The 17,395-nt window shown below is 42.4% G+C and overlaps 1 protein-coding gene across 1 annotated transcript in view; it reads left to right on the top strand.

Annotated features, from left to right (window-relative positions):
• The window catches only part of cplx2b (complexin 2b), a 50,928-nt gene extending 46,158 nt beyond the window's left edge, over positions 1–4,770 (top strand). The window contains exons 3-4 of the mRNA XM_023959414.2: positions 933–1,108; positions 1,941–4,770. Coding sequence (XP_023815182.1) covers positions 933–1,108; positions 1,941–2,138 — 374 coding nt within the window. The 3' untranslated portion in view covers positions 2,139–4,770. The remainder of the gene's footprint in view (positions 1–932; positions 1,109–1,940) is intronic.
• The last annotated feature ends 12,625 nt before the right edge of the window (positions 4,771–17,395 follow it).

Raw genomic sequence — 17,395 nt, 5'->3', positions numbered from 1 at the left:
AATCACAAATTTATCGTTATTGCGATATCAAGCTGTGCAATACGCAAAATTGCAATAAATGGTTACCTTAACTGTGCTAAAACAATCTTATGGCAGCGTGAAGTATTTAACCAATTAAATAAATCCTTTTCAGCATTTGACCAATCGGATGGACGCCTTCACGTTGTTGACCAATCAGATGGAGCCCTATTATGTTAGATGTTGGCCTCCTATGTAGACTAGGGTTAACTCTTACTTAAATTAAACTGTTGCAGTGAAATGGAAATTGTGTTTTTGGTTGTTTTACTATTTGTTCATGTATAGCAAGTTATATCAACATCGCAAAATTGATCACTATCTCATACTGTGAGTTTTCATCATTTCGTGCAGCTCCAGTACATTCCATTTTCATGGCATCCCTTGAGGTGACTGTACTCGTCTGAAAGGAGCTGCAGAGATCTAAGATCTAGCTGCTCCTCTCTATGACCCTCCATGGACTAGGACAACCCAAAAACCCACAGACCCCTAAATGGGTGCATGTTGATTATGGCTGTAGATGAATTTTCTTGTTCCACTACCCAAAACCATTTACATGGAAGGAAAACTATTTCCTAAAAACTACACAAATTTCAGAAATTCAGAGTAAAAATGATACAGTTTTAAAATGCTTCATTGAGGAAATAAAATGGTTTATAGCTCTATGTTAGTTAACTGGTTTGTAATAATATTAATGATGGCTCTGTGCTTTTTGGAAATCTCATAGAAACAGGATTTGTCCATAAACATCTCAGCTGTCAGGCACAGTGGTGGAAGAGTGATAATGTGGGATTGTAATACAGCCACAGGACTAGAACAATTTACAGGAACTGACTGGAAACCTAAAGCCAAAGCGGGATTCAGTGGCTGATAATGAGCCAACTTTAAGGCACAACATTTGTTTGACTCCTGTCCAGGGGCCACCAAAGACATGGGTAAGATGCTAGGTGGGGAGGAGGAGAAGGATCCAGATGCAGCCAAGAAGGAGGAGGAGCGACAGGAGGCGCTGAGGCAACAAGAGGAGGAGCGGAAAGCCAAACACGCCCGCATGGAGGCGGAGAGAGAAAAAGTACGGCAGACTATCAGGGACAAGGTGAGACAACACTAATGTCAAATTGACATCCTCACTCAGAAGCTTGTTGGACTGTGGAAAAAACACAAGGGTCATTAAAAAAACTGATGTTTGATGTGTGCAGTTTCTCCATTTACACTGCTGGACTGACAATGAGGCATACATTAGGGCAGGTGTAAAAACAGAAAATCAATATTTATGTGGAAACTTAAACACTTTTTTTTCGTTTTACATTTTTTTTTTTTTTTGTTTTTCTGCACTTTCTCATGCATGTTTTTTATCGTTTAGCATTCAGAGAGACTTTTTATTACTAAAATCCATGGACTGGTTTCTTTTAATTGTTTGTAAAGGGAGTGTATGAACGGAGGGATAGTGGAGCAGCTGGAAACCTTTACAGTGTCATGAATCACAGAAAACGTGCTTGTCTTATATTCCAGTATTTCAGTATTTAGTGGCACCAACCTTCATCAACGTGTCAGAGCTGGTGACATATTTTTAAATAGTTTTGATCTAAGCTTGATGTTCAGGACTTGTCTGATCAGACAATTCTGACAGCTACGGTATTTTTAGGATAGATTTGGTGCTGCGGTATATTTAGAAAGACGCTGTTCGACCGGCTCTCGTTGTCAGGAGCTTCTGAAACTAAACCCTCATTATGCCAAGAATAGCTCCGTCTAATCAGCACTGCTGTTTGCTGCCTGAAATAGCATCAGTGCAGCAAACAGAACACGCTCTGAAGTGTTTTTACCAAACAGCTTTCCCATCATCATCCAGCTTCCACTCCCAGTCTATGCTGGTTAGACGTGACAGTTTTCCACAGAAAAGATTAGACTTCTTTACTCTCTCCATCCAGTATGGGCTGAAGAAGAAGGAGGAGAAGGAGGCAGAGGAGAAAGCTGCCATGGAACAGGCCTGCGAGGGGTCTCTGACCCGCCCGAAGAAGGCAATCCCGAGAGGGTGCGGTGATGACGAGGAGGAAGACGAGGAGAGCATCCTCGACACGGTTCTGAAGTTTCTGCCGGGACCACTACAGGACATGTTCAAGAAGTAAAACAGAAACCGAAAGACATCAAAGGAACCCTGAGAGAGGGGTCCGGTCTGCTCTGGGCCGGGGTCTTTGGGGTCTGGTTGACGAAGGAAAGCCTGTGGGTGGAATTATTTGGGGTATTTCTAAGTAGGAAGGGTTTGATTGTAGTTAGTAGAAGTTTAGGGAGGGGTCTGACGTTTAGAGGCTGCACACTGCCTTTAGAGATCTTTTCTTTTGTCCTTTTCTACCTTCCCCTTGAAACTAAATCTGTCAACCGCTGGTTGCATGTTTCTTGCGGTTTATTGCATTACGGAGAAGCTGAATCCTTCGAAGGAAAGAGGGTTTTGTTATTTTTTGTTCTTCAAATGACACTGCCACTTTGCTTTCCACACCATACAGATCGTTTTCTACCTTTATCGCCTGGTGGAGGGCCTCGTGTTAGAAAACAGCGTTTAGGTTTGTAAGACACGTGCCTTCATGCCATTAACAGCAAGGAGTTTGTTTTGGAATATTGTGTCAGATCATAGAATATCCATCAGATTTTTCAAGAAGTCTTTTTCAAACCAGATTCATGGTGAAATCCAGTTCTGAACGTTGTTTTAAAGTACTTTCATTGAACTGCCAGTTGTTTACCAGCTTAGACTGCCATCATAGACTGAACTCCTTTGTGAAAAGACAAGAAAGTTCTGGAAAAAAGTTGTCCAGATCCACAGAGCATCAAAAGAAAACCGATCAAAAGTAGTGGTCACAGTGGTCTTCTCCAAACTTGGAGCCCTGCCTCTTCCCAGCCCCCTCCTGTCCTGCCAATTACCTTAGCCAGGTGGTTCCACTACAGAAAAACTCAACACACCTGGTCCAGGTAATCAGCAGTAAGTAGAGCGTAAAAAACCTTGGAGGACCAGGGTTAAGACCACTGCTGTAGACAATCAAAGCATGAATTGATGTGACTCCACATTCCTCTTCACGTGTTGCCAATTCATTTCAATAGAAAGAACCTGAAGATAAAACTTTATTGTCTTCTGCCATTTTTTTTTTCAGTTTTAAAGATCTTACAAATCCAGACCAAAGAAACCCTGCTGAGACCTACTGTTTTTTTTTTTTTGTCACCACTCACCTGTGTGCACCGGCTCTCACTTAAGCTCAGAGTCAGCCAGAAAAAACATTCCAACTAGCATTCTGACACTTTTGCAAAATTTACCAGAACGGCTCTGGTAGAATCTAAAAACAATCGGATCACCAAGGTACAGAACCGAGCTGTGGCGTCATCTTTGAGTAGATCCATCGCATGAGAAAACATTCTAGGTAGTGAGAATACTACATTTACTGACAGTTACTGGTAACAACAAGGAAAGACCTGAGACCAGTTCCATAAAGCACCCAACTATAAAAACATCTGCACCAATTTCAAAGATCTGATTCCCTTTGCTAGAACTTCCTTTATCTACACTTGCTGTTAAACCCTGCTGCTCTCAGTGTACCTGAAAGTTGCCAACACAAAGCTGTAACGCCAAGTGGACAAGAATGGGAAAATAAGGAACCGAGATGATCGTAGATGGCATGCATGGCTTAAAAAGAGATCTCAGATGCTTCCTTTATCTTATGAATCGACTGAAGCTCCACCATCAACAGTTTACGAGAGCAGCCGAGTATCCGGGTAGTTGAGCGGTGAATTAATTCAACAAGCTGTAAGTGTCGAATGTTCAGGCAGCTAAAAGGGAAAGAGGTCCATCAGAAAAATGTTTAGGTTTCTCTGAGCTTCATCAAAACTCTGTGTGGATCCTTCCTGGCTGAGCAATTTAAGAACAATTCTGCGGAACCTGCTTTTCTTTGCAAACATAAGAATATAAAAATAAGGCTGACACCGCCCCCCCAGCAGAAAGATGTCATGACAGATAAGCAGCTTCTTGGCAGCAAAACAACAGCTGAGTGTGGAATAGAATAAAAAAGGATTGCTTCAACCGAGCAGTACAGTACGGTCCAGACCAGACCGGTATTTTGAGCCTGTCCATTATGAAACAAATCCATTAAGCCAGAGTGAACCTTACCATTTTTAGGCTCCCGTTGGTTGTCGGTCTATTGAAAAATAGAACGGTTAGGGTGGAGCTACTGTAAAGGCCCGTTGATTAGCTGAAAGAAAGAAAGTTCCAGGAAAATGCTTGTATTCCTCTTCGCCGCCCGCAATCTTCTCTCAAACAGCATGAAATGCTTTGTAGATACGACGAACCAAAAGCCAAGCAGGAAAAAACTGAGCTGCTGGATGACGTTGTTGTTACCTTCACCCTGCATGCAACGTGATGGTCCAACTTTGAGTGGAAATGCTCCCCTGAATTTCCTGGACCATTCTTAACCAGACCGGAAAATACATACCGCTCAGTGGAAACGTGGCTGTAGTGATTCCTAGTCCACTTGGTTTGACGATGTTCCCGTCCAGAATAAATCAGTTACTGTGGATGCAAAAATTACAACAGTTTCCAAAGGGGTCTTAGCCCTTTGTTGGCACTCCCAATTATCTTATATAAACAAATCAGCCTCAAGTCATTAGAATTGTAAATGTTTAATTAGTTTGTCCCAAAAAAAAAAAAAAGAGTCTTCCCAAAATCTTCTCTTTCGCTTCTGGTAATAGGGATATGCTTAAAAAAAGAAAACTTTAGGAAAAGTCGGGAAAAACATTTACGTAGACTCAGGTGAGTGCAGACTAAGTTGTGCATCAGTGTGTGAGGATCTCAGAGATTTGAATAATCTGTGCATCTTCAAGTCAAATTTGTTTGATTTTTGTTCTCCAACAAGTTGCAAACTTTTGCAAACACAGTGAGCAGAATGGGCTCATCTAGCAAACATTTTGTTTGCTAATCTAACAAACAAAACACTAAACTAGCTTTTTCTTTATATTGTTGTAAAAAATATATTCAACGCAATAGATTCTTTTTGATTAAATACCCAAGGTGCATTGTGGAACTGATCCAGCTGGCACATTCAGCAGATATATACGCAGATATACGCACTGCAAAACTTATTTTATTTTCTTGTTCAGATAGGACTTCACTAGAAAAAGCCATATTATTTAGATCGCAATAATTACTTTAAGCGTTAAAAAAGTATGAACATTGAAGTTGAACTGTCTTGTTTGTTTTCTGTGCAAAAAAACCTCAACATAAAGTCAGAATTTAGACATTTGTTTGTACATTTCTCCCTTTCCTCTCTAAAATTGCTTAAACACATTTACATCAAGAAAATGTACGTAAAGAAAAAAAAGAAGCCATTGTCGGAAATGTCTTAATGTGATAAACGTGTACCGTAAGGGTGTGTTTCTATGTGTGTCTTTCTACATGTCTGTAATGTGAAACCATGTTGTCCTGGTTGATCCTACATGTAAATTTGTCTTGAAGCTGTTTTGTGCAGAAGCAGAGGCCTCCTAGATGTGCCATGTCTTAAAAAATAACATAAAAACTACACACACAAAACTTAACACATTCCATTTAAATGTTGAGCATGCAAATATTTCTTAGAAACAATAATAAACCAAATGTAAAATAAATAAATAAATTAAAAAAAATACTATGTTTGAAGATTTTCAGTCCTCCAGCTCATGTTCTCACAGGGTTCTTCAGGTCAACTGGACCTTAGAGGCTGATCTAGTAGACGTTTCTCAGCTCATCTGAGTTTCTCCTGCAGTTCTGAGACCATTAGTCTTTCTTTTCTAAGACCACCCCCATTTTTTTACTGAACTAATCCATTGAAGGCTTTAATACACAGTTTAGCTTCCAAGATAACATTGTTTCTATATAAACAAACTATTTGAAAAGAATCTACTAAAAAGAATTATAGACACAATTATTGCAAATGTTCTTCTTAATTCTAACTCAAAATTAAAACCTCCAAGCATGCAGAGAATGAAAGATTTAAAAAAATATATTTTAACAGTTTCTTTCCCAGAAGTCTTTAAAATGCCTACATTTACACATTTAAACATCATACTTTAGTTAGTTTTGTCACTTGGACTGTTCAGACCGTCCATTTCTTCTCTGTACAGGATGAGTAACAGACCGACATACTGAAGGATCAAATCTTTCTTTTGTCGTGTTCTCACTTCCACTCCTCACTTTTAATGCAATTTTGATTTTTAACGCATCTCATGGGGAATTTAATGGAAACACTGTCGTCAGAACCAGATGCAAACATTTTCAGGTGGAACGAAGAAATAATCATAGAAAAACGTCACAGCATGATGCTTTTTATTCTGTCTCTATTCAATCTGGCTTTAGGACATCAAGCTCAAAGGCTTTTATTATATAGTAGAAGGTTAGGGGAAGAGAGCATGTGCGGTCAAAATGTTTTTTTAAATCAGGTTTTGTAGATGTGGGAGGAGCCAGACGATTTTTTAACGCGCCGTTGGAGCATCTTGTTGAGAACATTCACCCAGATTGTGTTTTGCTGCTTCAACATACTGCTCCTCACTGGGACTTCCACAGTTTCTCTCCAGGCTAAGCCCCCTTTACCTGCATGAAGTCAGCTCAGACTCCCACCTGCCTGAAAATTAGCGGAGGAAAGGGTCAGATCCTGGCGTCTCTTCGCGGAAACTACAGCCATACGTCCTCTGCATGTAAACCTGGACTCACGTGGAGGCGCCACCACCCGTGGACCGCCTCTGAAAAGGGCTACAACTCTGTCGTCTGTGTGTGGGGGTGGAGGTACTGTCAAGCATCCACCATGTCTTTGCTCGTCCTGGAGTTGTGTTTTAATCCATTCTGCTTCAGTCTGTTCTGTGTCAACACCCCGCCGTCAGCGTCTTTAGGGCATACGCTAGGTTATGTATTTAGGAGGTGGAGGTGGACGGATGCTCTCTCCATTCTAATGTTAATGGGGGGAGGGGGGCTGTCCCAGCATCTTTTAGTTTTAAGAGCCCAGATATTCTAACCCACAGCGAAGCCTCTTCTTCTCGCTCCGTTTCTCTCGTTAGTCAGACTTTATAACATTTCTCTTATGCCGAGTCCTGCCGCTCCACCTGTGGAAGTCGACTATGGGACTTGTGATTTCTCCAAGTCCTTTTCCACTCCCACTGTGAGGATCAAACTCTACACATTCCAGTCTTTTTGCACTAGAGCGTGTTACACTGGCAGCTACTCTGTTGTCCACACAAGCCCGAAAAAAACAAACGGAGGGTTTCTGATCATGTGACCTCGCAGAGAAAGACCCAGAACCACAAACACATACACAGAAGTCATGCAGACTATGTTATTTTTAAAAAATAACAAAGTTCCTCTCCCAGATTTATTTTATTTTTTTGTTTAGTTTAAAGTTAAATAATTTTAGGGTGCAGAAGTTAAGAATGTAAAATATGTGTTACGCTGTTTTTCTTTGCTGCATGTCATCTATTCCATGTGAAGCCCAGTCACTGTCCAGAGTCTCACCAACAAAACTGAATCTTTTTGGGAAAGAAAATGCATTCCACTAATAAAAAATGTTTGTTAAAATCAACCTGTCTGCTGTGGTCACTTTCATTTGATTATCTACGCATTTCAAAAATGTGTAAAGTAGTGTGTTTGAAATTTTATTCACAAAACAAACAAGCAAAAAAAAGACAAAAGCAATACTGACACCCACTGTTTCAAATTGGTAACTGCAGCTCAAATGTATGGATTACAGTTTTTCTCAGTCGCTTAAGTACAATTCTCAGATCAGAATGAAATTCCCAAAACTATTTGTTCAGTCTTCACATCATGATGTCACTTGTGCACATCATATAAGCCGTTTCTCACTTCTTTGAACAAGTTGCAATTGCTTTGGGACATCCATGCAAATGATTATGTACAATTCTCTGCTCTTTGCTACAATATCAATTGTTTATGTCATGTTGATCAAAATGTATTATATAGTTCACTGTGCAATAGTCTTACTCCTCAAAACACCTAGTCATTATTTCATCGTATAAGTCATTCACTGCAAAATGGTTGACCAAGTTGTCATAATGTGACAAACTTATTTCCATACATCTTACATGTTACATGCAGAGGCTGGATAAGACACTCTAAAAGATTCTTTCCACGCTGCATTGCAAGAGAGGATATTCGCTGTGATGTGGATGAGAATTTGTGGCCTAACATACAGGAACGACAAGAGGTGTAGGAAGACCACACCAATTCCTACTGCACTGCCTGTACTGTTGTACAGAATATTGTCCCATCTTTTTTTCCCTTTGTGTTACTGTTTGCAGTGGGTTTTTTCTATGTTGGTATGACATGGTCTGTCAACAAATTACAATATGAACAATAAAAGTCTAAATGTGAATCTTGTCCAGTCTCTTGCAATCAAACAAAAAAGGTGTAACTTCCATTTTATAATAATTGTCATCCAAACTTTAGCCATAGTTTACATCAGAACCTCCCTTTAAAGTACACAGTTATATTGACAACATGACTAAGTCATTTGACTGTCTTGTTCGTAGACAACGACACAAGGACTTGACATTCTGATGGCACTGATATGTTCAATGACATTAAGACTTAGTTTTGAGAGATGAACTAAAGATTTTGAGCAAGTTACAGGCTTTTGCAAGAAATCCATAGTGTTTTGCTGTTTGTACAAATTGTTTCAATTCTGATCTGAGAATTGTACTAAAGCAACTGAGAAAAACTGTAACATTTATGAAACCCGTTAACCCTTGTGCTATCCAATTGGGTCAAGATGACCATTGACGTGTTCTCCCTACCAATGACAAAGGTGGGTAAAGGTGAAGAGGATTTCATGTAATCCATGGAAACCAGTGAAGATCACAAATCATTAAAGAAAAAAGGTTCAGAGCACTGTCTAGTGGGTCTAGATGACCCACTCCCAATGTTAAAGTGTCTAGGATAGTACAAGGGTTAAATCACTATCAGGGTCAAGGGGTTGCTTGAGCCTATCCCAGCTAGTGTTGGGTGAAAGCAGGGTACACGCTAAACAGTTAACGTCCGTCCAAGTGCCACAGAGACAGTTTACCACACATTCATGTCAAAAGGACAACTTAAAATGACATATGAACCTATAAAGCATGTCTTTGGACTGTGGGAGGAAGCTGGTAGAAATAGATAACAAGATAATAATAATTAATTGATACTTTATTTATCCCACAATGGGGAAATTCTTCTCCGCATTTGACCCATCCCCTGGGGGAGCGGTGAGTTTTTCTGGGCCCATGTACACGGTTGAACTCCAACCCGATCAAAACATTTTGCACATGTAACTGAGGCTACTGATGGCGGCTTAGCTGCCTTCCACCAGAGGTAATGTGAGGTTCAATGTCTTGCCCAAGGACACTTCGACATGTGGGCAGACAAGGCGGGAATCAAACCTGCAATATTTGGATCAGAAGTCAACCGCTCTACTGCTAGACAACAGCCTCATAGTTGTGAATACTCAACTATTTTAATTTAAGAAGAAAAAAAACCTACGATAATATGGAAATAACTTCTAATGAAGATTTGCTGTGCATCGAATACTGAACATAAGGAAAAAGGCCAAAATAAATTATTTAATTTTTATACCATAAAACTACATTGTCAAGTTAAGCTTAAAAAGTTGAACATAAAGACTGTAAAGTTGAGGTAAAAACTACCATATTGTAATCATATTTTTAAAATATAACTCTAAGGCTTTTACATTTACAAGTAAATCATATAGATTTTTTTTAAATCCATTGCTGTGATTACCTTTATTTCCCCATTTCTCTAAAAAAAAAAACGTGTCTAAAATAGCCCAAAAGTAGCAAAGTAAAAGTACTGCGTATACTTTCAAATTTACTCAAGCACAAAGTATAGCAGAGTAAAATACCGTTTACAGTTTAGGGATCCTCTCATAGGAACGTGTCCTGTTCCTGAGTGGTTCACTAGTGAAAACAACAAGCTAACTGTTTTAAGCTAGTGGCGAAAACGAGCGGGAGAAACACAGAAACTCACTCCCGCGCGCTCCTTACAGGCCTTTGTGCTCAGGAGTCCTCCGCCACTCCTGCTGGTTCTCCTCCTCCTCCTCCTCCTTCTTCTCCATCTGGTTCTTCTTCACCTCCTCCTTCTCCGCCGAGGAGCAGCTCGCGGGTCTTTTGATATCAAACTTTATTGACAACAGACAAATGCACAAATTCGAGAGTCATAAACAGAACATTCATAGATGCACAGTGGAGGTTTGTTTCCGCCAAAGGAAAAAACACGTTTAAAAGAATATGCCGTAATTATGAGAGAAGAGAAATATAAATAAAAAGACAAAAAGTCACAACTAAAACATCAAAGAATAAAATAATATATACAAAGTCAAACATGTGATATAAAGAGCCAAAAAATGAAAGATAAAAGGAAAACACTTCATGTCAGCTTCAGTTCAATTCAATTTTATTTATATAGCCCAATATTACAACACAGGTTTCTGAATGGGCTTCACATGGGTAATTGTACAAAACATAAAATCAGTTCTAAAATTCAACAGCTGATTGCTAAACTAAACTAAACTAAACTACCCTTTGACCCTCCTTCTTGGTCAGTGTCAATACATCAACAGAATCTTGATGCGTTAAAGACCCACCCCAACTAAAATCATATTTTTGGTCTTTCAACACGTTCTTGAGGCATTTTTTCATGATGGAGGACATGTATAAAGGAAATTCAGATGAAAATTGTGTTACTCAGTATTTCTTTACTCAAATCGTTGTTAATCAGGAGTAAATGAAAAACTGCTGTTAGAAGCTCTTCCTCCTCTTTTCTGGTAGCTCCAACCTCAGCATTCTTTTACCAACATCATCATGTGTGCATGGATCTCCAGAACTTCTACCATCATCTGCTCCTCTGATGGACTCATTCCTGATCCCTCTCCCAAGGAGAACCTCAGCATCTTCCTCTCTGCTCCTCAAGCTTTGCCTCCTCTCTCTAAACCAACAACATGGCTGAAAGTCTCTTTACTCAGTCGTTGAGTTTTTGATGTTCCTGCCAAGTTTTTCCTTCTTTGAACGTTCACGGTTCACAGATCTTTGCAGTCGGACCGGTTTGGAGAAGTGAAGAGGCAAGAAGCTGATTATGTGCAACAAGGCAGAGCTGAAGTTAAAGATCAGAGTATTGGGTAGTTATACTCAACTGGAATTGAAATGATCAATGAGTTTCTCCTCTAAAGACTCCAAAATGATCAGAGGAGTTCAGAGAAGTGAGGAGGTCCTCCTGGTTTCTGTGGTTCAGAGACTGCATTTGATCCAACTTGATGTACTTTTTTTTTCTTTTGTGCAAACCACTGGACAGCTACCACATATTTACTACACAGTTAAAATACATTTACTCATTCTGTTGATTTAAAAGAAGGTCTAATGATGGTCTAATGTAGCCGGTGCTGTATCGGCAGTTTTGGGGACAGCGTGAAGGGCAGATCAGGCAGATCATACTGCCAGCCATTTTGAAGGATGAGATACTCAATCAGATGCACACCGTAGCTGGGCATCAGGGAGTAGAGTGAACCTTTAAGCTGGTCCGTTGTCGGGCTTACTGGCCTGGGATGTACAGAGACGTGGAGGCTTTTTGCAAGACTTGTGAGCGGTGCATTGTTTCTAAGAACCCTCACCCACAGGTAGTTGCACCTCAAGGACATTTGCTGGCTTACCGGCCATTGGAGGTTGTGGCTATGGACTTCACAGTGTTGGAGCCCTCATCAGACCGGCGTGAGAATGTCCTTATCATGACTGATGTCTTCTCCAAGTTTACTGTCGCAGTACCAACCCGTGATCAGCGTGCAGTAACTGTTGTTAAGGCTCTAGTAAAGCACTGGATCCAGCCCTATGGTGTCCCCTCTAGGATACACTCTGACCAGGGTAGGTGTTTTGAAGCAGATGTGGTGCAGGGTTTATGTAAAGTATACGGGATCAGGAAAAGCCGAACGACCCCCTATCATGCTCAGGGAAACGGGCAGTGTGAGCGCTTTAACAGGACTCTACATGACCTGTTGAGAACACTGCATCCACATCAGAAGAGACGATGGGTTGAATACCTTCCTGAGCTGCTGTATGTGTATAACACCACCGAACACCATAGCACAGGTTACTCACCATATTTCCTGATGTTTGGGAGGGCCCCCATTAGGCCTTTCGATATTTGGCTGGGTCAGGATAGGGAAGACTTTGAGGGTGACGAGCATGCTTGGGTGGTGGAACATCAGGAGCGACTGCGTTGGGCTTATCAGCAGGCGGGCCAGAATCTGGACCAAGCGGCAGAAGCTCGTCGTGCTTATGCAGGCCATGTAGGGGGTGATGCATCCCTGCTGCCGGGCCAGCTGGTGTACGTAAGAAACAGGCGGTTTCCCGGGAGGCATAAAATTCAGGATGTGTGGTTTCCTGTCCCCCATAAAGTGTTGGAGCGTCTGGGTGGGGATTCGCCTGTGTACTCGGTTGCGCCTGTCGACTCCTCTGGGCCAATCCGCAATGTTCACCGTAATGAACTACGACTGTGTGGTCCCACTGTACAGAGTGGGGCTTGGAGAAGACATCAATCATGATAAGGACATTCTCACGCCGGTCTGATGAGGGCTCCAACACTGTGAAGTCCATAGCCACAACCTTCAATGGCCGGTAAGCCAGCAAATGTCCTTGAGGTGCAACTACCTGTGGGTGAGGGTTCTTAGAAACAATGCACCGCTCACAAGTCTTGCAAAAAGCCTCCACGTCTCTGTACATCCCAGGCCAGTAAGCCCGACAACGGACCAGCTTAAAGGTTCGCTCTACTCCCTGATGCCCAGCTACGGTGTGCATCTGATTGAGTATCTCATCCTTCAAAATGGCTGGCAGTATGATCTGCCTGATCTGCCCTTCACGCTGTCCCCAAAACTGCCGATACAGCACCCCATCCACCTCAACAATCCGCTTCCATTGTCTTAACAGCTCTACTGCCCTGGGACATAATTGACGCCTCTCTGTCCGGCTTGGCCCCACACCCCGATCCCAAAACCTCCTAAAGGTAGAGATCAAACCATCACCAGACTGCAACTTCACCAGGGCCTTAACGTCCAAAGTGGGAAAACTGGTAGTGGAGCTAGTGTTAGGCACACCGACTGAACCTGTATGTGCCTCCTGTTGCCCCACATACTGCCGAGAAAGAGCATCAGCACCTTTGATCTGCCTGCCAAAGCCCAACAACTCTAGTTTCATGGCACTGTAGTTCTCCATATTCCGTTCCGAAGATCTAAGACCCCTACTGGCAAAAGCCACGGGTCGGAGTTGTCCGTCCACATCTTGTGATAAAACAGCCCCTAGTCCTTGGTGACTCGCATCTATTTCCAGAACAAAAGGTTTGCAGAAATCAGCATATGCAAGAACGGGTGCCGAAGTGAGTTTCTTTTTCAAACATTGAAAAGCCTCCTCACATACGGAATCCCATAATTGCTGAAACCCATTTGTGGGCCGACCACCCTTGCTTGTAGATAGCAATGAGGCTAAGGCATGGAGAGGTGCTGCCATCTTGGCAAAATTCTTTACGAACCTCCTGTAAAAACTTGCAAAGCCTAAAAAGGACTTTAAGTCTTTTAAGCAGCTTGGCCTCTTCCATTCTACAACAGCTTTAATTTTGTCAGGATCTGTAGCTACCCCGGCAGCTGAAACCAAATGTCCAAGGTATGCCACTTCAGATTTCAAAAAGGAACACTTTTGTAGTCTGACTTTAAGATTGTACTGTTTTAGACGGGAAAACACCAGATCCAGACGCTCTAGATGTTGCTCAAAAGAAGAGGAGAAGATGATTATATCATCCAAATATAACAGAAGGGACTGATACCGCTGGTCACCAAATAATCGCTCCATTAATCGCTGAAAGGTCCCCGGAGCGTTACACAACCCAAATGGCATGCGTGTAAATTCAAATACACCAAATGGTGTACAAAAGGCTGTTTTGCAGCGATCCTTTTCAGCCATTCCCACTTGGTGGTACCCACTAGCTAAATCGAGGGTAGAAAACCATTTTGCCCCATGAAGAGCATCCAAAGACTCATCAATCCGCGGAAGAGGAAAAGCATCCTTTCGTGCATTTGCATTTAGTTGACGGTAGTCAACACAAAGCCGAAGTGAACCGTCTTTCTTGTGCACTATAACGAGAGGAGACGAATACGGGCTACTGCTCTCGCTGATGATGTCCTGTTGCAACAACTGAGTAATGTGTGCTTTGACTTCTTCATACTGACTAGGGGGAATCCGTCTGTAACGCTGTTTTATGGGGGCATCATTCAGGACAGGGATTTCATGCTCTATCAGGTTAGTGAATCCCAGGTCTAATTCTGATTTTGCAAAAACATCCTCATGTTTTTTCAAAAGCTCCCTTACCTTTCTGGTCTGTTCTACGGTAAGTCCCTTTAGGTCAAGATTGCCCACCTCTGATCCCGCAGTCAGCTGTTCAGTCCTCACATCCACATGCTCCTGTACCACAACTCTTTCTTCTCCTGGACTGACACTTTCAAAGCTGATGCCAGATGTACCGAGTGGCAAAACATCCACACAATGTAATGAGCATAGTCGGCTTTGCGGCCGAAGCTCCACATCTGAACATTCAACATTAAGCACTGGGATGGCCACATGGCCATGGTCTATAGGGACTAAAGCTTTGGAAACAAGCAGTTCCCCTGGCAATCCCCCTTCTTCCGCGCTAAGTGCCTCCACAAGAGCAAAAGCATCTGAGGAGGAGTGGCCAAATTGTAAAGTTGCTGGAACAAAACACAGTACACCAGCTGGACAAGTAAAAGGAACAGTGGAGTAAACATAAGTGTTCGTTGAACCAACCTGGTGAGACTGGCAAACTCTGAAGGCATTTTGCCATGCATCAGGGACCGAATGACTGCGCGTTTCATAACCATGGCCTTCACTCTCATAAAAACACTTAATCACGTTCATCCCCAAAATGCAGGGGACAGTGTTTTTACGTTGCCTCATAAGGTTTGTCTCTGGATCTTTGACCACAAGGATCCCTCTACCTTTTATGGTGACACCAAATGCATGAACATCTCTTTCAAAATAGCCCAAATAAGGTATACTTAAACCATTTGCGGCAGAGAGTGAAAGCCATTCACAATTTTTCAAAGACGGACGGAAATGTTTATTGAAAAATGACTCAGTGACTGTTGACACATTTGAACCCGTGTCCAAAAGACATTTCACCTGTACATCACCAATGAAAACATAGACAGTGGGACAAACTCCAATTAAACATTCAACCTCGAGTATGTCAGATTTCTTTGCTTCAGAGCCCATCACGTCCCCTCCTGTAGTTGGGCTCATCACCACAGGGGCAGAGAGTTTCCCTGTTGCTCGCCAACAATGCCCGAGTTTCCACGACCAGAAGCGTTACGTGATGCAAAAACGGTCTTATTTCCCGGTGCTGCCCCTCTACACTGACGAGCAATATGCCCCGCCCTCTGACACCTAAAGCAGATGGGTTTACCTTCCGAGTCGAACCGTGGTTGGACCCCCCGACCAGCTGTCTGTCCGATCTCTACTGACAAATCTGACACCTTCTTAGCCAAGTCAGTAATTTGTTGCTGTTGCTGCTTCATAAGGCTGATCATTTCTGCATTTGGATCCACAACCGGCTTAGCTGTAACCACGTTTACATTCTGGACCTCCTTTTCCCCCTCAACCTGACACACATCAGCTCTACGTCGGCTGTAAGACGCAGTCGCGTCCCCATCCTCCCACAGCAAAGCTTCCTTTCGTAGGTTGAAAAACGAGATGGCAGAATCCTGGCGGATGATGCGCTTTAACTCCCGTCTCAGAACCGAATCCCGCACATTCTCAGCAAACTGATCCCGCAAGGCAAAATCACTACACCAAGTGTAATTTACTTCACAGCGGTTGATTTCATCAATGATTGCCATGAGCGCGTGTGAGTACTCACGGATCGTTTCCCCGTCACGTTGTTTTCTATCAAAGAAAAGCTTCTGCAGGCGAGTCAACGAAGACGGCTGTCCATAAATTTCTTTTAATATCGCCAGCACACAATCCGGGTCGGCCCTTTCTGCAGAAGACCGGTATTTTATTTCCTGCTTGGCCTCGCCCCCAAGATGGTCATATATATACATTGCCTTCTCGCTCTGCTGAAAATGACGGAAACTTAACACCGAGTTAATCTCATCCAGCCATTCGTAAAAGTCCGCACACGAACCCCCGGAAAAAGTGCGGCATTTCTTCTCCTTAGGGAGGTAAATGACACAGTCCTTCGGCCCAGTGGATGACGAACCACCTGCTGCTCCGTCCAATTGGGACGCCGCCGCCGAACCAGACCCAGCGGGTGAAGCTTCCTGCTCCCGCAGCTTCTCAGTCAACGCGTCATTCATGTTCCGCAAGGCGTCCATGGTCGCTTTGTCCACAGCTATCCGGTCCTTCAAGGCCTGCAGCTCCGCTCACAGCTCCTCCATGACGACAGCGGCAAAGGGAATCCCCGGAATCCCGTGATGACGTCAGCCACCGAACACCTGATCCAGCCGCTGCTTTGGTTTACGTGTCAGACTCCGGCCGCCTCCACTCAGTAACGCAACGGTCCTGCTCACAGCGCCAAATGTAGCCGGTTCCTCCGCAGGTGCGTGCCACGACGGCAGAAACAAGAGCGAAGACAATAGAAAGGTTCAAGCCCTTTTATTTTTATATTGTCAAACCAAAGCAGCGGCACTGCAACCAAAAGATGATGACATACAATAATGTGACATACACAAAGAAAGAAACAGGTGAAACGTTAAACACACTAAATATATGAATGTGAGAACAAACACATACCAGAGACAGCAACTCCACGACACGACACACCGCAAAACCGGAAACGGCCAAGTGTTACATCCCACACACACACCTGCTCTCCTTATATATTGTATCACGCCCCCCGAACCAAATCCCCATTGGTCACACTAAACTCCTGTTTGCATAGATAAAAGTCGATTTATTTACTTACACGTCAACACAGCTTTTGGTCTGTTTTGATTCTGACTTCCACATTTACTGAAATCTGGGGGAAAAACTGAGAAAAGATGACACAATTTTAATAACCTGGAAAATCCCAAACATGACTTTTCCCCCATTATATCAAGGTTTCGATGCTTTTTTATTAAAATTGAATTATTAATCAAAGTAAAAGTAAAGTTACATTTTTCTATTGAAACTGTGCAGAACTCTGGCTTTTTTATTTAAAAAAAGGAAAATAAAAAAACAAAAAAAGGAAAATAAGCCTTAAATGTGAATTGTTAGCAATTACAAAACTTACACAGCAATGAAATACTCTATTACAAAAGGACTCAGTTACTCAAAAGGAAGTCAT

The sequence above is a fragment of the Oryzias latipes genome, chromosome 10 (genome assembly GCF_053564925.1).
Source record: "Oryzias latipes strain Hd-rR chromosome 10, Olatipes_Hd-rR_3.1".
Taxonomy (NCBI): Eukaryota; Metazoa; Chordata; class Actinopteri; order Beloniformes; family Adrianichthyidae; genus Oryzias; species Oryzias latipes.
Note: the sequence above shows the minus strand (reverse complement) of the source record. Positions and strands in the feature narration are given on the sequence as shown.